Genomic DNA, 26,111 nt, shown 5'->3' with positions numbered 1-26,111 from the left:
TCTAACGGGTTGGTAAACTCTCTCTGTTTAGATAGATAGCTGCAAAAAGGAGCAGCTTCCGCATGGATGAGAACCCTCTTGTAATCTTGTTAGCCAATCTCTTTCCGGATTCACCTTAGACTGAGCATAATGGCTATGAGTTAGAGATTCTCTCAGATTCTTCCCCCTGCGGTAAGTAATGTTGGGGGTAACACCAATTACCGAGTTTAGGTCTGGGTCGGCTCTAAGAATGGGCTAATATTTTTTTAGGATGTTGTAGACATCTCTAGAACGTTCGTCATATGTACCTATGACCCTAACCGGTGAGCTTTCATTTTTCTTCTTGTTCTTTGTCAGGAGTTCATCACGGTTCATTCCTTTTGCCCTATTGAAGGCTTTATGTAATACTTTTTTTGGATAACCTCTTGCAGTAAAGAATTTAAATAATCTGCTACACTCTAATCCAAAACTCTTGTCATCAGAGCAATTTCTACGGGCTCTCATGTATTGTCCCACTGGGATCCCTGCTTTTAGCGGGATAGGGTGCCAGCTATCCCAATGCAACAAATTATTTGTCGCAGTCGGTTTTCTATAGGTATTTGTTTGTATGTTGCCAACCAAAAGGTTTTTTTTTTGGGATGGTGGGAGGATGTTTTTGTATTTTCTGAGGATTTGAGTTTTTACACCAGCCACATATTAGTACAATCAACACCAAAGTGGATACACCTCTCTCTAGACACATGAGATATTATCATAGTGAAAATCCCCTAGATTTGAAATTTTGGGGCATTAGACGAGTCAAATTGGGAGTAAGGAAAGGAAATTTGGATAGACTATTACTAAAAGAGGAGGCGAGGTGGATTTTTAGATTAAATTGTATGAGCCCAAATGGCTTGAATGAAGGCTTTACATATACAGCCTTTATTTAATAATCTGTAAGATTCTTTTGTGCGACAGTTTTTACCCCCATACAAAATAATTAATTATCCTGTACTATATAGATATAGAAAATCTGTGGACATCTATTATATGGGACCTTATCAGATGTATATTAAAGATATATAAAATAATTTTTATTGCAGACCTTATTACAATTGTCAGTGTCTCTGAGGTTTGAAATCGGAATATATCATTGAATAGCTTGTCTCTCTGATATATAATCCTACCCTATTTTAAGCATGGACATATATATGCCAAAGCAGCTTTGAATATGATGTACATATAGTATTTTTTACATAGTTACTTAGGTTGAAAAAAGACCTAGGTCCATCTAGTTCAACCTTCCTCCACCAGTTCTACATTTAGTCACTAAGTCATTTATAACCAACAGTGTTTTGTGTACTGAGGAAATCATCCAGCCCTTTTTTAAAAGCTGTTATAGTATGTGCCATTACTACCTCTTGTGGTAGGGCATTCCACAGTCTGACCGCTCTAACTGTAAAGAACCCTTTCCTATTTAGGTGTCGGAATCGCTTTTCTTCCACTCGCAGTGAGTGCCCCCTGGTCCTTAGTATTGTTTTCGGAAGAAATAAGTCATGTGCCAGTCCTTTATATTGACCACACATGTATTTATACATATAAATGAGATCTCCTCTGAGACGTCTTTTTTCTAAGCTAAACATATCTAACTTTTTCAATCTGCCATCATATGGGAGGCCTTCCATTCCTTGTAATAGTCTAGTTGCCCGCCTTTGAACTGACTCTAACTTCTGAATGTCCTTTTTAAAATGTGGAGCCCAAAACTGGATCCCGTATTCCAGATGTGGCCTTACAAGTGATTTATAGAGGGGTAACAATACGTTGGGATCACGGGATCTAAATAGTTACATAGTCATTTAATATATTTTCCTACTGTTCTACAGAGGGACATATATACAGCATGAGATAATCCCTCTAGAGTCTAAGTGTGAGCATATATGATCCATAGTTTAAGCATAACTGCAGGCACGATTGAAGAAATTATGCTCCGTGCATCTAAGTGTAGACGCACGCGCATTATGTATAGTTATTCTCCTTGTTTCTAAGTGTAGACGCAGGCGCAGTTGAGAGAAACTGTCTTCCCTGCTTCTAAGTGCGGGCGCACACGCATTAAGTAAGAATCATCTCCTCCGAGTCTAAGAGGGGACGCATGCGCGGTTAGTAATACCTCACTCTTTAGACTCCAAGTGCGGACGCATGCGCGGTTTGAGCGGACGCTATCCAACTGTGATCACACTGACAGTGATAGATCGTGATTGCTTTTATACTTCATGACGCTTTGATAGGAATCTATTCACTGTCCTGATAAGGTGATCGGGTTATAATACTTGGCAATCTTGAGGGAATATAGTGTCAGACAGATCTGGCCAATGCACAAGCTGCGCTGTAACAGACAGCTGAACTGACAAAACATCTTGTGGCATTTAAAGGGAAACACACCCCTCTTAATATGATAGGCTCCTTTTTCTCCTCACACTATATGACACTGATTACTATTGGTTACTTTTGCTGTCAGTATTTGGTTCAGACTATAAAAGGTCCTCAAACACAGAGTAAGTCAGTATTAGCCTCAGCCCCCTGATGACGCCAGTGTGGTGAAACATGTTGGGGAGGCTACTGCTTCATGTCTTTTAAATAGCAAGCATTAGTGGTCATTCATGACAAGATTAATATAGAGATCACTCACAGACGTCAGTCTGGATTAGGAATCACTTTATTAGGAACGACTATATACCAATCAGAGTTAGACCACAATGTTTAGTGATTTTAAGCTGTATGTCCCTTTATATCTTAAATAATGAATTAAAAGTTAAATTTTAATAGATCAGTCTTTAGTTTAGGGTTTCTAGTTGCCATTGGCAAATTGTGATTTAAATACTATAAAAGACCCCTTTTTATACCCTTTTTATAGTGTTTAGACCCGATCTCATAGTAGTGATTAGACTGTCTGGTAAGACATAAAAGATTTATTCTATTGATACTCTGTTGGCTCCATACTAATTTGATCTGTCATTAGTCATATGGCTCTTATAACGTATATACATAGTCAGTTTTGGGAATATTTTGAGACCGAAATTTAACTATTTGGATGCCATAATATGCCATGTTTGGAGGCCAAAAGGCACTGCATATCACCCCAAAATCACCATGCCAAAGGGGACGGTTCTCAGTTTTCTGTAAGAATTCAGGGATGACCATCAATGTCTGCCACCGCTCTATTTATTGTCTGTAGGACTGATGAGGAAAGTTTAGCGTGGTATAAGGCCACTGCTCTATTCTGACAGCGCATTCAGAGCCCTGTTCTCCTGATCTGTGGGGGTCCCATTGGTTGGACTCTCAATACTAGTAAGATATAACCTATCCTTTGAATAAATGATAACTGTCACAGAGTTCTGTGCATGGTAGCCTAGCAGTTTTTAATTGGGCCTCTATAGATAAAGGCTAATGTCCATAGGAGCAGGACAGGAGTGGATAGCGGGTAGGCCATATCAAAATCAGGAAGTTCGGAACAGGAGCAAAAACTTAAGGCAGTTGTATGGACAGAATTTAGGCCAAGGTCAAAACAACAAGAAACTACAAGCAGGACAAGTGCAGAACATCAACACCACCGTATTGTTTCTGCAGCATTGCCTTGACAAAGAAATGTTCGAAGCAGAATAAAGCCGGCAGGCATAATGTTGCAATGTTGGAAATAGCATTAATATTAGGATAATAATAGATTAATAATAAAGGTTAATCTTTAAAGTGAACCTGTCAGGTGCAATATGCACCCAGAACCACGTGCAGTTCTGGGTGCATATTTCTAATCCCTGCTTAACTGTCCCTGTATCTAATAGCATAGATAAAGAGTTCTTTAGAAAAAGTATTTCTGGGCGTTAGTTTCCCTGGCTAGTCGCCCCCATTAGCATGTTAGTACGCCCCTGTCGGTGTGCTATCATGCTAATGAATGCGCAGCGTCAGAGGATGATCTTACTCACCTCTCTGCTGCCATTGTGTCCGACGCTGGATTTCGGCCCAGAGTTTGTCATGCGCACTAAGAAGCCGGGTGAAGTAGTGCGCATGACCCAAACTCCGAGGTCATGCGCACTGAGCCGAAATCCAGCGTCGGGCGGCGATGGCAGCGGAGAGGTGAGTGAGATCCTCTGACGCTGCGTATTTATTAGCATGTTAGCACACCCACAGGGGAGTACTAACCTGCTAATGGGAGCAACTAGCCAGGGGAAGTAACGCCCAGGGAACTAGTCCCCTCGCTCATTAGCATACAATAAAAGATGATATGCTTTTCCTAAAGACAGTTAGGCAGGGATTAGCAATATGCTCCCAGAACTGCTCGTTGTTCTGGGTGCATATTGCACCTGACAGGTTTCCTTTAACTCTCTGCTATATACTAAGACTGCTTTCACACATCCGGTTTTAGCAGTGCGGCTAAATCTGGCTCTAAAACCTATGCAACGGATGCGGCGAAAAAAACGCATCCTTTGCATAAGTTTTTACATGCGGCCCGTCCGTTTTTTTGCCGGTTGCGGCACGCTACTGAGCATGCTTAGTGCAAAAAACCGCATGCGGCGGCCGGATGCAGTTTTTGCTGCATTGCGCCACATCCGGCATCCATAGGCATGCATTGGAAAAAGGGCCGCATCGGCCGGATGCGGCGCGATGCGTTTTTTTTGCCGGAGAAAAAAAACGTGCCAGGCAACGTTCCATCCGGCCGCCGCATGGGCTAAATATGCCGCATCCGGCAAAAACCGGACCGAACGCAAGGCCATGTGGCACAATCCGGCACTAATGAAAGTCTATGCGGAAAAAACGCAACCGGCGGCAAAAAAAAAAAACGGTTGCGTTTTTTCCTGCAAAGAGCCGGATTGTGCCGCACAGCAAAAACCGGATGTGTGAAAGCAGCCTAATTTTGGAGATAGCCCTTTAATAAGAAGACCAGAGGCGTCCACAATATTACATTATTCATAAATCAATATAAAGCTGAACTTTGTGAAAACACTTATCACCGGTAGTCAATAAGCATTGTCTTCATTTTTATGGCTAAACTGAGATTCTCTGCGTTACATTATTTGTAAAGTAATATGGTTAATTCTGCTGTATAAAAAAAATGTGTGGAGTAAATCCTGCCAAGCTTCGTTCTCTTTCTCTATGCTGGGTTGTAAGTTCTGGCCTGGACTTAAGTCCTGAGTAATCTGAGAAGTACTGGTGTCTAGGTATGTGCTGCCTGATTGCTGGGCAGTGTATTCCTTTCACCCAAACTTTCAGACATTATTCATCTGTGGTGACAGTAGACAAGGGGAAATCTAACTGCCTGCAGTCAGAAGAAACATCATTCTATCTATCTCTCTGTGGATGTGGTATTTCTAAAACTACGTTTAGGTTGATATCCTCCTTAATGCATCACAAAGCATTAATAATCTAGAATTTCGGATAGACACTTTCCATCCAGTAAAATAAAATAATTTGACACATTACTGTAAATAGACGTCTGAGCAAATCTAACTGATTAAAGGGGTTGTCTTCTTGTAGGCGAAAAAATGTTGAGGCCGGCTTCACACACCTTAGTTTAGGTCAGTGTATGTACTGAAATCGTTGGATTGGCCATAGGTTTTCTGACCTGAACTCATTAGCTTCATATATGTCTGTAGGGTACTTTACACGCTGCGACATTGCTAGCGATTACTAGCGATGTCGAGCGCGATAGCACCCGCCCCCGTCGTATGTGCGACATTTAGTGATCGCTGCCGTAGCGAACATTATCTCTACGGCAGCGTCACACGCACATACTTGTGCAGCGACGTCGCTGTGACCTCCGAACAATCCCTGCTTCAAGGGGGAGGTCCGTTTGGCGTCACAGCGACGTCACCGCAACGTCACTAAGCGGCCGTCCAATAGAAGCGGAGGGGCGGAGATGAGCGGGACGTAATATCCCGCCCACCTTCTTCCTTCCGCATTGCCGGTGGACGCAGGTAAGGAGATGTTCGTCGTTCCTGCGGTGTCACACATAGCGATGTGTGATGCCGCAGGAGCGACGAACAACATCGTACCTGCAGCTGCAGCGATATTAAGGAAAGGAGCGAAGTGTCAACGATCACCGTTTTTGGGCGATTTTGCGATCGTTGATCGTCGCTCCTTGGTATCACACGCTGCGATGTCGCTACCGGCGTCGGATGTGCATCACTAACGACGTGACCCTGGCGATATATCGGTAGCGATGTTGCAGCGTGTAAAGCACCCTTATGAGTTGAGTTTGGGCCTATTACAGACAACTTTGCTGAGGGAACCCGTATTTATCCAGAGATAAGGCACTGCAATGAAAATGTCATATTTTGTGGTGGCCACTCAGATTATACAGATGACTCGTATGGCTATGTTCACACACGGCTTTTTTGATAAGTTTTTTTTCCTGACCAAAACCTGATCTTGTGGGAGGAAATCTCCTTTGAATCATCTGCGTTTTTTAGTGGCATTTTTGCTGCGTTTTTTTCTACAAAATGGGTTGTATCAATGAAAAACCGCTGCAAAGAATTGACATGCTCATTCTTTGAAATCTGCAGCAAAAATGCAGGTATTTGACAAAACAGTCTTGAAAAAATCTGCAGGTGTTTGTGTGCATGAGATTTTAGAAATCTCATAGACTTGGATTAGACATGGATTTGCATAAAACCAAGGCAAATCTGCAGCTAAAAAAGCGCAGCAAAAACTTACCAAAAAAGCCCTGTGTGAACATACCCTATGGCAAAATTAAAGACACTATTCATCCCTGGCTCATAGAGGGCGATCTTGAATGGGAAACCTCCTGTTATATCTATATGACCTATGCAGAGGTCTGAAACACGCTGCCCACAAGCTGCATGCGGCCCTCAGACCCTGTGATGATCGCCTGTGATGATCGCGGCCCGATGCAGGGGGCCGGAGCTGGCAGGGCTTTACTACTTTTCAATCATTTGCGGTGCCTAAACCAATGGCAGCCGCCGGTGTAAGACGTCACCTGCTTGCCTCTGATTGGCCGGTTGCTTGCCAGTGGTATTGTGCTTAGAGCTCCAGGCTGCCGCAAATGATTCAAAGGAAGTGAAGCCCTGCCAGCGCCGGCTCGCTGCATCTGGCCGAGATGATCATGGGGTCTGCCGGCTGCAAGAGGCATTAGTGCTCATGATCAGGACCCACTGCACCCTGGACATAGCGGGTCCTGACCTGCGGGCCCACAAGTTTCCTCCGCAGGAGACCGCAGCTGCTTGTGCCCATGATTGGAGCTCGGGCAGTTGTGGTCTCTTGCTTGTATCCTATCTGCGAAGGACACTTGCGACTTTGCAGCAAACAACTGACCTGCTGCGGCTCGGAAAGCTGCACCACAGGTCAGTGTTTGCTGCGGAAAAACAAGCACAGTGGGCACAGGATGTCTAAAAATCCCATTCACTGCGCTTGTACTGAATATTGCAGAGTTTTGAATGCAGCTGAAGCATGCTGCTTCCAAAACGCTGCTAACACTGATCGTGGGTACGTACGAGGGCACCGAGAGAACCAGGAGAGGTGAAAAGAATTTGGTTTTTTTGCGGATGTGAAGAGAGCATAATAAGGGACCAGGATGAGGACATTACTAAAGGATAAGCACATTACTACAGGGCACAAGGATGGGGCACAGTACTACAGGGCACAAGGATGGGGCACATTAGTACAGGGCACAAAGATGGGGCACAGTACTACAGGACACAAGGAAGGGGCACAGTACTACAGGGCACAAGGATGGGGCACAGTACTACAGGGCACAAGGATGGGGCAAAAGGATGGGGCACAGTACTACAGGGGAGAAGGATGGGGCACAGTACTACAGGGCACAAGGATGGGGCACAGTACTACAATAAACAGGGGCACAGTGCTGCAGGGCACAAGGATGGTGCACAGTACTACAGGGCACAAGGATGGTGAACAGTACTACAGGGCACAAGGATGGTGAACAGTAGAGATGAGCGAACCGGTCGCGGTTCGGCTCGAGGTCGGTTCGCCGAACGGGGGTGCCGTTCGAGTTCGGTTCGTCGAACGTTCGACGAACCAAACTCGAACCTATAGGCTATAATGGGAGGCAATCACAAACACATAAAAATGCATTAGAAATGTACACAAACAGTTAATAAACATTGCCATAACACTTACCGGTCCTCACGATCCCTTCTGCACTCTGTCTCCTGCCGCTATTCCATCCGATGATCGCTGAATCCTCCCGGTGACGGCACTGCCAGCAGAGATGCAGGACCTATCGTGACGTCAAAATAGCCATGTGACCAGTCACGTGGCTATTATCTCATTGGCTACAGACTGGTCACATGACTATGACGCGTCATGTAGGACCTGCGAGTGCATCTCTCCGGTACACGGTGCACATATGTGTATCGCCGTGTACCGGCGACATGCTCTAGCACACGGTCGACTGCCCGTTCCGTTAGGGACCGGCTGACACAGCCGGTCATTAACGGAGATCACCGTTGCCATAGCAACGCAGTTAGTGGTGACGTCACCACTAACCGCGGCTCCGAGAGCACCGTTGCTATGGTAACGCGTCTGTCAGCGTTACCGCTGACAGCCAGCACTGATCACTCACGGAGTGAAGGCTGCACGCTGCTTCCCGATTGTAGTGAGGATTGTAGTGAGGATGAGGTTCCCCAGCCCATGATGGGCTGGTGCACCTCATCCTCACTACAATCGTCACTACTACTACACTAGTGAGGATTGTAGTGAGGATGAGATGCCCCAGCCCATGATGGGCTGGTGCACCTCATCCTCACTACAATCGTCACTACTACTACACTAGTGAAGATTGTAGTGAGGATGAGGTTCCCCAGCCCCAAGTGATGAGCTGGTGAACCTCATCCTCACTACAATCGTCACTACTACTACACTAGTGAGGATTGTAGTGAGGATGAGGTTCCCCAGCTCATCAAGTGATGAGCTGGGGAACCTCATCATCACTACAATCGTCACTACTACTACACTAGAAAGAAAGAAGACAGAAGAGCAGGATCGTGGAGGGCTGACAGGGGGTAATAAAGATGGAGTCTCTAATGTGTCTGTGTATTTATTTCTATTAAAATATTTTTTCTCTGTGTGGTGTTTTTTTTAACCCTTTATTGGAGATTCTTAATGGCCGGGTCAAACGTGCCTGACATTAAGAATCTCTGGCTTAATACTGGCTAGTAAAACAAAGCCAGTATTAACTCATGATTACCCAACAAGCCACCCGGCTCCAGGGCTGTTGGAAGAGTTGGATACAGCGCCAGATGATGGCGCTTCTATGAGAGCGCCATTTTCTGGGACGGCTGCGGACTGAAATCCGCAGCAGAGGCGCCCAGAAACCTCGGGCTAACCTGTGCTGCGGATTCCAATCCCCAGCTGCCTAGTTGTACCCGGCTGGACACAAAAATGGGGCAAAGCCCACGTCATTTGTTTTTTAATTATTTCATGAAATAAGTGAAATAATTAAAAAAAAACGGGCTTCCCTATATTTTTGATTCCCAGCCGGGTACAAATAGGCAACTGGGGGTTGGAGGCAGCCCGTGGCTGCCTGCTGTACCTGGCTAGCATACAAAAATATGGCGAAGGCCACGTCATTTTTTTGGTGGGCAAAAAAATTCTGCATACAGTCCTGGATGGAGTATGCTGAGCCTTGTAGTTCTGCAGCTGCTGTCTGCTCTTCTCCATACAGACAGACAGCAGCTGCAGAACTACAAGGCTCAGCATACTCCATCCAGGACTGTATGCAGAAGTTTTTTGCCCCCTGAAAAAATTATGTGGGCTTCGCCATATTTTTGTATGCTAGCCAGGTACAGCAGGCAGGTACGGCTGCCCCCAACCCCCAGTTGCCTATTTGTACCCGGCTGGGAACCAAAAATAAAGGGAAGCCCTTTTTTTATTATTTCATGAATTTCATGAAATAATTAGAAAACAAATGACGTAGGCTTCGCCCCATTTTTGTGTCCAGCCAGGTACAACTAGGCAGCTGGGGATTGGAATCCGCAGCACAGGTTGGCCTGAGCTTTCTGGGCCCCACTGCTGCGAATTGCAGTCTGCAGCCGCCTCAGAAAATGGCATTTTCATAGAAGCGCCATCTTCTGGCGCTGTATCCAACTCTTCCAGCACCTGCCTGCTATACCTGGCTAGCATACAAAAATATGGCGAAGCTCACGTCCTTTTTTTGTAGTTTTTTGCCAAAAAAAATGCTTCCCTGTATTTTCCATTGCCAGTGAAGGTAACACCAAGCATTGGGGGTTAGCAGCCAGTAGCTGCTCTGATTACCCTTAGCTAGCAATACAAAAAATGCAGCGGGAGCCTATACATATTTTTTTTAATTATTTATTTAAATAACTAAAAACAAAATGGGCTTCCCTGTATTTTGATTGCTGGACATCACAGTGCTGTAAAAATAAATCTTTAAAAAAATGACGTAGCGCTCCGCGGTATTTTTGATTCTCAGCGCAGATAAAGCAGACAGCTATGGGTTGCCACCCCCATCTGCCTGCCGTTACCTTGGTTGGCAATCAAAATACAGGGAAGCCCATTAATTTTTTCTATTTAAAAAATAGTTAAAAAAAAAATGACGTTGGGTCCCCCCATTTTTGATAGCCAGCTAGGGTAAAGCAGACTGCTGTAGCCTGAAAACCACAGCTGGCAGCTTTACCGTGGTTGGGGATCCAATGTGGAGGTCCCCTCAGGCTCTTTTTTATAATTATTTTATAAATATTAATAATTACACAATAAAAGTAGGGTCCCCCCCAAATTGGATCACCAGCCAAGGTAAAGCGGACAGCTGTGGTCTGGTATTCTCAGGGTGGGAAGGTCCATAGTTATTGGGCCTTCACAGCCTAAATATAGCAGGTCGCAGGCACCCCAGACGTGGCGCATCCACTAGATGCGCCAATCCTGGCGCTTCACCCCAGCTCATCCCGTGCCCTGGTGCAGTGGCAAACGGGGTAATAAATCGGGTTGATACTAGCTGTAAAGTAACCTGAGATCAAGCCCAGCAGTTTGTGATGTCATGGCGTCTATTAGATACTCAACATCATAAACTGTCAGTACTAACAAAAAAAAAAATCGACAAAAGAAATTTATTTGAAAAAACAGTCCCCAAAACATTTCCTCTTTCACCAATTTATTGTAAGAAAAAAAATAAAGGGGTCCCACGACGACTCTGGACCGTCTAGAATATGGGGGGGGAGACACTCAGGAAACGTATCCCCCATTTTCTAGGAGTGCGGACCCTTCATGTGAGGAGTGTGGGTGCAATGAATCTGCACTCACTCTTCTCGGGTCCACAGCAGCAGAGTCCATGTCGTAATGGTTGCTACCAAAGCTGCAATGCCCTGCTCATGAGGTAAGGGCATGCCTAATCAGGAGAACTACTGTAGAGGAAGCTCTGCTCACTGGTATATAGGTGCTCAGAGGTAATAATAGATAAAATTAGTGAGTAACCTCGGCACTCGAAATCTCCCAGACTAAGTCAGTAAGTCACAACGGATAGTAATGCAAAATCACTCTTTATTGGTCCGTATTAAGAAAAAAAATTTTTTCATAAGCATATATGTTTTTGTCCAAAACAAGTTACAAATGACGTTTCGGCCTGAGCCTTCGTCAGATTGGACTTATCTGCATGTAATCATGAAAAATGACAATAATCAGTATCACATAAGAGTGAGAGAACAATAACATAAACTCGAACAATGTAGAGGTACAATTGGGATGCAGCAAAAAAATTGCAACACAGCAAGAAATGAAACACATGATACAAATGTCATAATACAGTACAAGGACAATATAGTAATGACAAATATGGGGTCAGAGTAGACTTAGACAGCTCTGGTACGAAAGAGATGTCAATCATAAAGTAACATATGCAGTAGGTGTAGAGCTACAGTATGCATGGCAGAGCTAATGGGTAGACCGACCATAGAAAAAGAACGGAGAAAAAGTGGAGAAAAAGTGGAGAAAAAATGGAGAAAAAAATGGAGAAAAAGTGGAGAAAAAGTGGAGAAAAAATGGAGAAAAAGTAGAGAAAAAGTGGAGAAAAAAATGGAGAAAAAAGTGGAGAAAAAGTGGAGAAAAAGTGGAGAAAAAGTGGATAAAAAGTGGAGAAAAAGTGGAGAAAAGGTGGTGAAAAAGTGGAGAAAAAAAGTGGAGAAAAAAGTGGAGAAAAAAATGGAGAAAAAGTGGAGAAAAAGTGGAGAAAAAGTGGAGAAAAGTGGAGGAAAAAGTGGAGAAAAAGTGGAGAAAAAAATGGAGAAAAAGTGGTGAAAAAGTGGAGAAAAAGTGGAGAAAAAAGTGGAGAAAAAGTGGAGAAAAAAGTGGAGAAAAAGTAGAGAAAAAGTGGAGAAAAAAGTGGAGAAAAAATGGAGAAAAAAGTGGAGAAAAAGTGGAGAAAAAATGGAGAAAAAGTGGTGAAAAAGTGGTAAAAAAGTGGAGAAAAAAGTGGAGAAAAAGTGGAGAAAAAGTGGAGAAAAAAATGGAGAAAAAGTGGTGAAAAAGTGGAGAAAAAGTGGAGAAAAAATGGAGAAAAAAATGGAGAAAAAGTGGAGAAAAAGTGGAGAAAAAATGGAGAAAAAATGGAGAAAAAGTGGTGAAAAAGTGGAGAAAAAGTGGGGAAAAAGTGGAGAAAAAATGGAGAAAAAGTGGAGAAAAAGTGGAGAAAAAATGTAGAAAAAGTGGAGAAAAAGTGGAGAAAAAATGTAGAAAAAGTGGAGAAAAAATGTAGAAAAAGTGGAGAAAAAGTGGAGCACCCTTTGGTGCCTTTCATGTGGCACTAAGGGGTGCTTAGCTTTGTATTTAGCCAAAAAAATGAAAAAAAAAAATGACGTAGGGTTCCCCCTAGTTTTGTAGCCAGCTAGGGTAAAGCAGACGGCTGCAGCCTGCAGACCACAGCTGGCAACCTCACCTTGGCTGGTAATCCAAAACTGAGGGCACCCCACGCTATTTTAAATTAAATAAATAATTAAAAAAAAAAAACACATAGGGGTCCCCCAAAATTGGATCACCAGCCAAGGTAAAGCAGACAGCTGGGGCCTGATATTCTCAGACTAGGGAGGTCCGTGGTTATTGGACTCTCCCCAGCCTAAAAATAGCAGGCCGCAACCGCCCCAGAAGTGGTGCATCCATTAGATGCGCCAATCCTGGTGCTTCGCCCCAGCTCATCCCGCGCCCTGGTGCGGTGGCAAACGGGGTAATATATGGGGTTAATACCAGATGTGTAATGTCACCTGGCATCAAGCCCTGGGGTTGGTGAAGTCAGGCGTCTATCAGATACCCGACATCACCAACCCAGTCAGTAATAAAAAAAAATAGACGACAACCACATTTTTATTTGAAAAAACACTCCCCAAAACATTCCCTCTTTAACCAATTTATTAGAATGAAAAACAAATCCAGGTCTGGTGTAATCCAAGGGGTTGCCATGACGATCCACACTGTCCCAGTCAATGAAGAGCAGGATGTTCCCCATTGGCTGGGAGAGCAATGCAGTGACCTGAGCTAACATCAATGGGTCAGCCCAGGTCACTGCAGGGCATGACAAGTGCTGCTGTCAGCGAGGTACATTACCTGCGCTGATCTCCAGCACACTGACAGCCCCTGTCACTGAGTTCAATGACCGGCGCCTTCACACCAAGTATCGCGAGAGGCCCGTGACGTCACCGCTAGTCAGTCTCGGGTCGGAAGCGAGAGAAGGTGATGTAACAAGCGGCGGCCATGGAGGAAAGTGACAGCGCTGAGGTCGGGACTTCATCACCGCAGGTAAGCCGAGCGGGACCATATGTGTGTGTGTGTGTGTGTGTGTGTGTGTGTACGTGTGTACAATACATGCCGCGGGCAGGAGGGGGCGGAGCGAGCTGAGCGGGGAAGTGTGGGCTTCCTGCACATAACTAGGATAAACATCGGGTTACTAACCAAAGCGCTTTGCTTGGATACCCGATGTTTATCTTGGTTACCAGCTTCTGGCAGGCTGCCAGCGATGGCTCCTGCACACTGTAGCTGTAAAAAGCCCTGCTTTTTGCTGCTAGAACCGTTCTCGAACGTATCTAGAACTATCGAGCTTTTGCAAAAAGCTCGAGTTCTAGTTCGATCTCGAACAGCCCCCAAAATCACTCGAGCCTAGAACTGGAGAACCTCGAACCACGAACCGCGCTCAACTCTAGTGAACAGTACTACAGGGCACAACGATGAGGGACATTAGTACAGGGCACAAGGATGGGGCACAGCACTACAGGGCACAAGGATTGGGGACATTACTACAATTCACAAGGATGGGCACATTGCTACAGGGCACAAGGATTGGCACATTACTACAGTGCACAAAGATGGGGGACATTACTACAAGGCACAAGTATGGGGAACATTACTACAAGATGTTGGCCAAGCTATATAATACTGCTAATTGTAAAACAATACTACCTTCAATAAGGGGATAAAATGTAAAAAAAAATAAATCAAAATAAAGCATTAAAAAAACATTTTCACCATTAAAAATGCTTTATCTGATATGAACTTGAACAAAAAGTGCACATTTGTTATATTAAACAAGCAAAAAATGTTCAAGAAAGTGATCCAAAGATGTATAGAAAAAAATATGGTATCACTAAAAATGTCACTTTGTCCTGCAAAGAATGCGGCCCCTGCAAATTTTTTTTTCTATGTGCGGCCCTTATACCCAGCCTTATACCCAGCCTTATACCAAGCCAGTTTGAGACCCCTGACCAAATGGAGATGACCTCTTAACAGATTTTTCCTAAATGTTCCAAATAGTGTTGCACTTGATGCTGTTACATTCAAATAGATAGTAATTAAATTTGTACTTATAAATTGTAAGAAAGGGGATCATGTTTCTCTCTCCTTATTCGTCTAGATATACCGTATATATTTTATGTATTGGGTGAGCCTCTACTTTCAAATCAGTGACATAAAAGTAGTTTTCTGTATTCGTATCTCTGTGTGTGTGAGGGGAGTAAGTTGTAAAGCTCAAGTAATGTCTTTTATTAATTAGTCTTTTGGAGTACAACCTTATATAGGATTTTTTTATGCAGCCAAAACCTGCTCTCTTGGCTGTAACAATGTTTTGTTCAAATTGCCCATTTTTGCCACATTTTTAACATTTTTTTGGGTGCGGATACCATGTTAGTTTTATACACCAAAAACACTGCAAAAAAACACCCATTGTGTTCTTGCTGCGTTTTTTCAGTTTTTCTTTGCTTCTGCAGGTGAAAACAAAGCTGCACATAAAGCTGAAAAAGTTGACGTGCTGTAGATTTAGAAAACGCTGCAGTTCTCAAATTTAGTCAGCAAAAAAAACGTGTGTGCACAAGATTTCCGAAATATCATACCTTATGCTGGTACTGTAAAAAGCGGCTTTTAAAGAGGTTGTCCACTGCTTTTACATTGATGGCCTATTCTTAGGGGTACTTTGCACACTACGACATCGCAAGCCGATGCTTGCGATGCCGAGCGCGATAGTCCCCGCCCCCGTCGCAGCAGCGATATCTTGTGATCGCTGCCGTAGCGAACACTATCGCTACGGCAGCATCACATGCACTCACCTGCCCTGCGACGTCGCTCTGGCCGGTGACCCGCCTCCTTACTAAGGGGGCGAGTCGTTTGGCGTCACAGCGACGTCACACGGCAGGCGGCCAATAGAAGCGGAGGGGCGGAGATGAGCGGGACGTAAACATCCCGCCCACCTCCTTCCTTCCGCATAACCGGCGTGAGCCGCGGTGACGCAGGTAGGAGATGTTCCTCGCTCCTGCGGCTTCTCGCACAGCGATGTGTGCTGCCGCAGGAACGAGGAACAACATCGTACCGTCGCTGCAGCGTAATTATAGAAATATCAGACACTACACCGATGATACGATTACGACGCTTTTGTGCTCGTTAATCGTATTCTAAAGGATTTACACACTATGATATCGATAGCGACGCTGGATTTGCATCACTTTCGATTTGACCCCACCGACATCGCACCTGCGATATCATAGTGTGCAAAGTACCCCTTAGAATAGATCATCAATGTCTGATCGGCTGTGGTGCAACACATCGCACCCCCACTGATCGGCTGTGACAGCAGGCAGCCAGAAATGCTCAGTTCCAGAACCTGCCCCGTCAACTAATAGCGCTCCTGGTCAGGTACTGCACATCCCCCTCCCATTCAAATCAATAGGAGACAGATGTTCAGTATCCAGACATGGTTACCATCAGAAGACGGAGCAGCTCCAGAACTGAGCATTTCTGGCCAGCTGCTTCATCCGCCGACAAAAAGAACAGCTGATCGTTGGGGTTGTCGGACCCTGGCTGATCAGATTAGCTTATCCTAAGAATTGGCCATCAATATAAAAGTAGTAGGTAACCTCTTTAATTTGCACAAAAATGCTGCATGAGAACATATCCTATATAAGGTTGTACTCCAGAAGACTAATTAATAAAAGACATTACTTGAGCTTTACAACTTACCACCCTCCCACACACACAGAGATACTAAAGGGCACTTTACACACTGCGATATTGCTATCGATATCGCTAGCGAGCGTAACCGCCCCTTGCGGTTGTGAGTCAAGGGCAAATCGCTGCCCGTGGCGCACAACATCTCTTACACCCGTCACACGGAGTTACCTTCCCTGCAACGTTGCTGTGGCCGGCAAGTCGCCTCCTTTCTAAGGGGGCGGTTCGTGCGGCGTCACAGGGACGTCACACAGCAGCCGTCCAATAGAAGTGGAGGGGCGGAGATGAGCGGGCGGAATATCCCACCCACCACCTTCCTTCCTCATTGCCGGAGGATACAGGTAAGGAGATGTTCGTCGTTCCTGCGGTGTCACACATAGCGATGTGTGATGCCGCAGGAACAACGAACAACCAACGGCATGCACCACCAATGATATTATGAAAAGGAGCGACGTGTCAACGATCAACGATTTTTGACGTTTTTGCGATCGTTGATCGTCGCTCCTAGCTGTCACACGCTGCGATGTCGCTAACAACGCCGGATGTGCGTCACAAACACCGTGACCCCGACGATATATCGTTAGCGATGTCGCAGCGTGTACAGCACCCTTATGTCTCTTCTCTCATGTCAACATTTTATACGCTGTCCTGATGTTCTAGATCACTCAGCCTTAGGCTTATTTCAAATGTAAGATTGGCATCCATTTTTCGATTTTTTTTTTTTCATGGATACCACACATACCCATTATAACCTATGGTGATCTTCACATGTCCATGTTTTTTTTCTAGCAGCATGGATGACAAGGGCAAATACAAGTCTACGGTCCATGAAAAACATGTATAGCACATGATGGCATCTGTGTATAATCAGTGTACCATCTGCGCACTGTACGGGTAGTATAGGAGAAGCTTTCTCATTTCATTCTTTCTTTATTCATACCGGGAAAATTCGGCTGGCACACTGATGACACACTGATGGAAAACACTGCAGACACTGGCACCAGATTCTCATGTATTATGAGCATGTGAAGGGAGCCTAAACTTATAGTCTTCTCTGTTGCAATTACAAAGTATGGACATAACCCATTCTCATCACTTTCAAGAGATGTCAGATTCCAATCTAAACACAAAATTGGTTCTTATAAAGCACATTAGAGGCTGCCAAGCTGTGATATTTTAGGCTTAGACATGTAATTTGATTTCATACTTGACACCGTCGCATACTGATTGATGGAAAATGCATTTGCTTTTGACTTGGGAGTTTTTCCTAGTTGGGAAATATTTTCAAACTCCTAAAGGCAAGATGAGGTGCTGGCCTGTTTGGCCCGATTCTCAACACAGCGGTCCAGTTATCTCTCCTCTGGTTTTAAGCAATAGGACAGCTTGTAATGGCATCCATTGTTTAATATATTACCCGTGTACACAATAGATGCTTAGAAAAAGAGGCTTCATTGGCATTCACCTTGTGAAATGAATGTTCATGCCAAGGAAAAGTTACTGCATGACTGTTGATATTAAAATATTACAGACATATTTCTTGATAATTGTGCTGAAATGTTTATAACTGACCAACAACTTCCCAGTCTAATTCATACCTTTCAACACTGGAAATAACAAAATTTGGAAATTTACTTCAAGTTCACTCACCCTGCCTGGGTGAAGGCCATTTCTTAGATGCAGTTTGATGGCACATTGCCTGACTACTCCAATCAGCCATAACATTTAAAACCACGTGACTAATAATGTGGCCATCGTGCCAACATTAGCAGCTCTATTCTGCTGCATATGGACTGCAGAAAACCTCTTCACGTTCTGTGATATTTAGCAGCAGATCCTTTTCCTTAACTATGTCCCCCCCCCCCCCAAGTACAATGTACCAAAGCATACACAGTGCAATATCTTAGAGCAGAGTTGCCCAACTTCAGTCCTCAAGAGCTACCAGCAGTGCATATTTTCAGGATTTCCTTAGTACTGCACAGATGATAATATACGTACACAGATGATGACTAACACCTGTGTAATGTTATGGAAATCTTAGAAAACATGTACTGTTGGTGGATCTTCAAGACTGGAGTTGTGGAACACTGCCTTAGAGGATATGTGTCACTGATATGACTTGGTAACTAGGATTAGGGGCACCTAGAGTGGCCCTCAGACTAGGGACTCTAAACTGTCCTTTATTCGAGAGGTAAGTCAGATGGCGGTGAGGTCTAGACCACGAGCGTTGCCCTAACTGCTGAGTAGCCCATGTCTAACACCCCCTCTCTCCCACCACCATGGAGGGCTGGGACAAGAGTAATGAATCCCACAAATGCTGACAGATAGGCGAAACCAAGACTCAAACTCACTGCAAGCACACACAGGGGAAAAGACAATATGTGTTCAGGGAGAAATAAAGTACAGGGAGCAAATAAATAACAACGATATCTTCACCACACATCAAATAGCATACAACAGTTTACCAACACTGGATTACCACGCACAAAGATTGGTATCACTGGAGCAAAGCTGGAGCTATATTCAGCATGTGAGGCTAAGTTACACCATTTTTTATTTGGTGGAGGCAGCTGTGATAGGACATCAGCAACCTCTGACCCCAGCAGCAATTCACCAGCTAGCAGGAATTAACTTACTCCTAGTAAACCGATGACCAGAGAGCACAAAACAGTCGGCACCTGATTCTGGCTGAGCAACTAAGCATCAGGTTGCCTGTGAGACTGCAATGTGAACAGAGTCTGAAGTCTCCATGACACCTAGTGAGTAAGGGCCACGTCTCACTAAGCAACATCGCTAGCAACATCGCTGCTGAGGCACGACTTTTGTTACGCAAAACGATGTTGCTAGCGATGTTGCTGTGTGTGACATCCAGCAACAACCTGGCCCCTGCTGTGAGGTTGCTGGTTGTTGCTGAATGTCCTGGACCATTTTTTAGTTGTTGCTTTCCCGCTGTGAAGTACACATCACTGTGTGTGACAGCGACAGAGCAACAACTGAATGTGCAGTGAGCAGGGAGCCGGCTTCTGCGGACGCTGGTAACCAATGTAAATATCGGGTAACCAAGAAGCCCTTTCCTTGGTTACCCGATATTTACCTTCGTTACCAGCGTCCGCCGCTCTCACGCTGTCAGTGCTGGCTCCCTGCACACATAGCCAGACTACACATCGAGTAATTAACCCGATGTGTACTCTGGCTAGGAGTGCAGGGAGCCAGCGCTAAGCGGTGTGCGCTGGTAACCACGGTAAATATCGGGTTGGTGACCCGATATTTACCTTAGTTTCCAAGCGCAGCATCGCTTCCACGCGTCGCTGCTGGCTGGGGGCTGGTCACTGGTTGCTGGTGACATCTGCCTGTGTGACAGCTCACCAGCAACCCATGTAGCGACGCTCCAGTGATCCCTGCCAGGTCAGGATGCTGGTGGGATCGCTGGAGCGTCGCTTAGTGTGACGGTACCTTTAGGGAAGAACACTGTTTAAAAATCTGATGACTTTTTCTCTTTGTTGAGTTCAGTAGCTTTCTCGGCCTCCACAGCTCACTCTAAGTAAAAAGTCAGACTGATAATGCTCTTGTTAATATTTACAATGTGTTGGACCCTTGTGACACAATTAAATCCTATAATACATATGAGCATCTATTTAAGGAGGCTCTTTCATCAGGTCAAAAGTGTCTAGTTTCTGCAATTATTTTATTTCACCTGTTCCTATGATTGTTCTGGGGGGTTTTCTCTTTAAAAATCTGCCATACAGTTCCAGAGAGGCCTTTTTTATTCAGTGCTACTTTTTATCATTTTACTTAAAAGGTATGTCTCACAGGGTAATAATGTAGAGCAGCCTAAAGACACACGCCCAGATACAGTAATTCTGTGTGCCATGAAAGGCCATGAAAATTAGCACTATATAAAAGCTCCATATGTCTGCAATCGTATCATTAATTAAAAAAAAAAAAAAAACCCTGGAGTATTCAGGGGAATAGCGGGAATTAAATATGAGCAAAAACTAGCCACTTTGGATCTGCTGACAGGTCTGTTAAAGCACCACTCCAGCATACTTGTTTTTTTTAAGTGCTGGAATGGTGCTTTAAATGTAAAGGCCGCTTTACACGCAACGACATCGCTAACGCAATGTCGTTGGGGTCACGGAATTCGTGACGCACATTCGGCCTCGTTAGCGACGTCGTTGCGTGTAACACGTACGAGCGACCGCTAAAGAGCAAAAATACTCACCTTATCGTTGCTTGTTGAGACGCTGTCCAGTTCCCAAATATCGTTGCTGCTACAGGTACGATGTTGCTCGTCGCTCCTGCAGCAGCACACACCGCTATGTGTGACACCGCAGGAACGAGGAACCTCACCTTACCTGCGGCCGCCGGCAATGAGGAAGGAAGGAGGTGGGCGGGATGTTACGTCCCGCTCATCTCCGCCCCTCCGCTTCTATTGGGCGGCCGCTTAGTGACGTCGCTGTGACGCCGAACGAACCGCCCCCTTAGAAAGGAGGCGATTCACCGGTCACAGCGACGTCGCTAGGCAGGTAAGTAGTGTGACGGGTCCAAGCGATGTTGTGCGCCACGGGCAGCGATTTGCCCGCGACGCACAACCGATGGGGGCGGGTACGCACGCTAGCGATATCGGTAGCAATATCGCAGCGTGTAAAGTGGCCTTTAGTCTTCTGCCCCGTCATATACTCCCCTTCCGGCGGCTTCATTGTTTTTCAGTGCCACTCTGCTCCCGCAACATTCTCTTGTCCCCGTAACTTCTGACTGGCCAGACGTTATACCACAAGGTCTCAATGCAAGTCATTAAGAGCCAGAACAAGGCATGAAACACTAAAGCTTCCGGCAGGTCACAAATCACAGAGTATAAGACAGGTAGCAGGAGACTTACATTTAAAGCACCACTCCAGCAATGAACTATAAAAAAGGTGGAGTGGTGCATTAAGGACCTCAAGGTTGTCAGCCTAGATTGCCTCTGCTAAAGACATGCTCTAGTATGACTGAACACTCCCTGTGCACTATTGTATGCTTAGTTGAAATAATGTAGTGACATCAAGGTAATTGCCTTTAATTTCTGTTTATAGCAGTAAAGCCTGCCAGTTGGGATCGTCCATTTGTAATTGAAAAGCAAACATTGTTTTTGACAATAGATAATGTAAAAAAATTACTTATGCAAATCTGAAAATTTGATGATGGCTGGTTAAAATGCAAAATTTTTGAGGTTCCTAGCATCATATGTGTTCATGCATCGGTTATGCCAAATCAAGGAGGAGCATAGCTGAGCAGATGTATTCGTGTTCTTCATATTATAGAAACTTGATATAATGAATAGGGCATTAACATTCAAGTATTGTAACATTTCTGTATCTTTACACAGCGTTTCATGAAGTTTCTGTATATCCAAAGAAAGAGTTGCCGTTCTTCATTCATTTCACCGCCGGGCTGTGTTCTTTCACTGCAATGCTAGCTCTTCTCACCCACCAGTTCCCAGAACTCATGGGAGTTTTTGCAAAAGCAGTAAGTATCAAGGTACCAGAATATTCTTCATAAACCACTTAATGTGCATTGAAGTTTAAAATGAGCAGTAATTATAGTTTATGGTGCACATTCTAATTTTTACTTTTAAAAGTAAACGCTGTGTGACTAGGAACTATTTCCTAGCTCCATAGAATATTACAAAGGGTTTACATTACAAAGTTACTTGGCCTTTCTTTATCGGCTGTAGAAGCTCAATGCTTATTGTGGGTTGTGAGTTATTGGTTGAAATCCAGCCAGGACAATATCTCCATAGAGTTTATATGTTGTGATGAACAAGCTGTACCATGCTGGATGGGTGCGACTCGAGCACTCCAGTATAATGGAAGTCAATAGGAAGTTGAGCATTTTTCCGGGAAATCCATTATACTCTGTTGCTTAAGTTGCTCCCATTCGAGCATCCAACTGCTCTTAATGAGTACCGAGCATAGTAGTGCTCTCTCATCACTAATAATATGTTCTCCCTGGCTTGCAGAGATTTCCTTCAATCTTCTGTACAGTTTGAGTGCCGAATACACGGCCCAGATTGCACAGTGCTTGCTATTCATGCTTTCCCAGCTCTGCCATACACTGACTAAGGGTACTTTCACACTTGCGTTCAGCGGAGTCTGTCACTATGGAGACTAGCACAGTCCGTTAACGCACTGCGCTATTCTCCATAGACTTGTATGGATGACGCACTATAACGCAAGTGTCAGTGTTGCATCCGCTGGACGACGCAGCGTCGTTATTTTGACGCTGCGTCGGGCGGAAGGAACGCAGCAGGTAACTTTTTTTGAGCAGCGGAATCCTTTGGATTTCACTGCGCATGCTCTCTCTGGCTCCCTGCACCCGTAACCAGGGTACACATCGGGTAACCAAGGAACCCTGGTTACGTGTGCCGGGAGCCCGACACTTCCCCGCTCGGCCCGGCCCCCTCCCGCACTCCGTATGTATACACACACACACACACACACACACACACACACACTCTCACACTCACTCACCTGTCCCCCAGCGATGCAGTCCCCACGGCACTGACTTCCTCAGCCATGGCCCCGCTCGGCTCCACACACTTCGCACTCCGCCCCCCGCACACATTGTCGGCGACCGAACGATCAGCTGATCACCCGGCGGCCGGCTACTGTGAGTGATCAGCTGATCACCCGGCGGCCGGCTACTGTGAGTGATCAGCTGATCACCCGGCGGCCGGCTACTGTGAGTGATCGGCTGATCACCCGGCGGCTGACTACTGTTAGCGATCAGCTGATCGTTCACAATAGTCTGCCGACGGTAAAACTGTAAAAAAAACCAAAACGGATTGCGTTGTTTTGCAGCATCCGTTGCATCCGTTGTGCCACTATATGCAACACATCCGTTGCATCCGTCACACAACGCAATGCAACGGATACCGTTCAACGCAAGTGTGAAAGTAGCCTAAGGCACAGCGAGTCCACAAGGTCATAAGTTATAAAATATCTTAAAAAATATAGAGTCTGTAATTTAAAGGAATTTTCTCAAGCAGTATCTTTAGAAGCGCACTACTCCCAGTCCCCGGCTTTCTGCTTTGCAAGAAGCTTGTGCCTTTCTCACAGGCAGTGGGCAGAGGAAGCTTTTCCTTTGCAGTTTGTGATGACTACATAAAGACTGACGCTGCCTGGCTCTAGCTACCTAGTCAGCTTCATGGCGGTGCAACCAGGCTGTAAATCGTAGAGTCTGCTCGTACAGCACGCTCCTTGAAGGGGATTTCCAGAAATAGAAAAAAATAAAGAACTAATGGAAATTTTATTAAAAATAAATATGGCGCTATAAGAATATAATTCTTCTTATGAGGCTGGGAATAGAGCTGGAGTGACAGAGGCATCAGATCTGTAAATAGTTCTGCCTCAGCCTGTGAGCATTATGTTATAGTGATTTTGTGATTAGTACTAATTAGATCATCAAGACCAGATCTGACTGAGGATATTAGTGAGATTGGGATCCAGGGCTTGGGAGTGAGGTAAGGAGCACAATCAGCAGCACAGTAAATAGAAGTTTGTTTTTTTAAAACATTGAGGACATTTCCAAAGCAAGGCGCCTGGGGCTGCTTTTAAAATAATATTGCTAATATGATGTGTTACAGTGCTTTCGCCTGATCTGTATAGCATTTATTTCATTTAGATTAGAATTGCACTGCACCTCAGTGTACAGAATTGACGCAGTATACACAGTGTTTGCTCATCTTGAATGGATCAAGCATTTATACGTTCAGAAAATATAAGCACCAGCCCGCACTCGCCCTCCGAGAGCAAACCATAGACTGCTGTGCCGCTAGTGACAGAACTACCTGGCCACATCTGCCTGAATGTATAAGGGCTGGGAGCCAACAAGTAGCCCCTTTTATGAAGTCCATGCAGAGGAATATATATTTAATAGATCGATTAAAAGATTGACCGTCCCAATAAAGATTATCCACAGCTTTTAAATATCACTTTGCACCTGGAGGGGTTAAATTAACAAAACATATTTCTTCCTGGATCTGTGTACTAATTTTTGTCAAAGCAGTTGCACGCCTGGCAATGGGGCCTCCTTTCTCCAAACTTCTGCTATGCGTTAAGTGAAAAAATGCAGTTGGACATGGCTGTGATTAATTCCTCTGCAGTCCCTTGCTGGCTGTATTGTAAGCACGGGCTTAGCTATCTGCTCCATCAGTTCCTCTAGGACTATGTTAACTGGATTGCACGCTTTTACAGATGAGAGTCAAATGGGGCTCAGGAACTCAACGTTCTGTCATCTTGCGGGAGCACTTTATTCCGCTGTGTATATCGCTGTCTCGTAGTGCTCAATCCAGATAGGATGGGGTTAAAATGCTTGGGGTGATCCTCATATTTGCCCTGGGATTAGTGGAGGGTTAATAGAGGAGGACGCACAGTATAGTATCTTATGCTCCGTGTGAAGCTGTAAAGAAGAGGTTAAGAGCGTGACAATCAGAATTAAATGTAAAAACAGTCTTGAGAAATAGGTAGCATGGGATATAAACATATATCAAACAGAGCAAAATTCCTTACATATACTATTGCCAAGATAAACTGGTAGTTTCCAAGCCCCCTAAACAAACCCTGCTTACAATCAATTTAGTTTTCTCTATAAACACTGTCTTCTGTCTGTCTGAGGGAGAACGGCGCATGGACAGCCTCACAGCTGCGGCCATATCTGTACATGCCGTGATTACATGTCTGTCTTGTGTTGTGTAATGCCATCCATCCGTAGGATGCCCGGACTGGGAATATACACTCCTTGTTTTGCGTATTTTTGAGGGTGACATTATAAAAGAAGCTTACCTTCATGTAGTACCACATGCATTCTTTCTTTCTCTACTATGGAATATGAACTGGTCTCATTAGATACACTGCTTTTGGCTATGTAACCTATATCTTATGCGATGTAAGATATGTACAGTATATCTTAAGTGTTGGTTGTATACTGTAACAACGGCTATAGAGTTTTTAGAGTTTTCTTTGGGTCTTTGCTCAGTTTATTCTGCCCTTTTTTGTTTAAAGTACTATTCTTCGTTACATATCATTTACTGTGTAAATATTTAAAGCCTATAGATACGAATCACAAGCATCATATCAATCCTACCACATCAATGCAGGGGCAAAACTCTGTTTGAAGCCTGATAGTGCTTTATATCCTTAGCATTAGGTTGGGTTCCGATTGCTTGTCTTTGCCCAATCACATCACCATTAGAAGCTTCCATCTGGATCCAAGAAAAATGAGATTCGTGGCCCCTAAGAAGTTCCTGACTTTAGTGAGGCAAGTAGTGTCCAAAATGTAAAACTTTGGCCCCTGTTTGGCGATTGACACTGCGTGAAAGGAGACCAAACGGAAGTTATATTTTGGACTCTTGCTTATATCAATGAAGTCAATAAATACCTTTTTTCGGGAATTCAGACTGATGCTCCAAAAGGAGCCATGAGCTGCAGTGACCTATGGGCTAATCATATGCTACAAAAAACAAATCTCACTAGATTCTCCTAATGGAAAGAAGGAATTGTGAATAGGTACATGCAACGGGACTACTTTATATACATATGAAGTAGTGTAGCAGCACTTTGTGTGCATACATTTAAAAGTAGTGACTACCCCCATAATGGATTGTGCACTCCTCCATCAGGGTAAGGCCCCCATACACATTAGACTAACATCTGCCAATA

At 44.6% G+C, this 26,111-nt stretch overlaps 1 protein-coding gene across 1 annotated transcript in view; it reads left to right on the top strand.

Moving 5' to 3' along the window:
- The window catches only part of ST7L (suppression of tumorigenicity 7 like), a 235,095-nt gene that overhangs the window by 166,404 nt on the left and 42,580 nt on the right, over window positions 1-26,111 (top strand). The window contains exon 14 of the mRNA XM_075333615.1: window positions 21,779-21,918. Coding sequence (XP_075189730.1) covers window positions 21,779-21,918 — 140 coding nt within the window. The remainder of the gene's footprint in view (window positions 1-21,778; window positions 21,919-26,111) is intronic.

Source organism: Anomaloglossus baeobatrachus, chromosome 2 (genome assembly GCF_048569485.1).
Source record: "Anomaloglossus baeobatrachus isolate aAnoBae1 chromosome 2, aAnoBae1.hap1, whole genome shotgun sequence".
Lineage (NCBI taxonomy): Eukaryota > Metazoa > Chordata > Amphibia > Anura > Aromobatidae > Anomaloglossus > Anomaloglossus baeobatrachus.
This window is presented reverse-complemented; position numbering and strand designations above follow the sequence as displayed.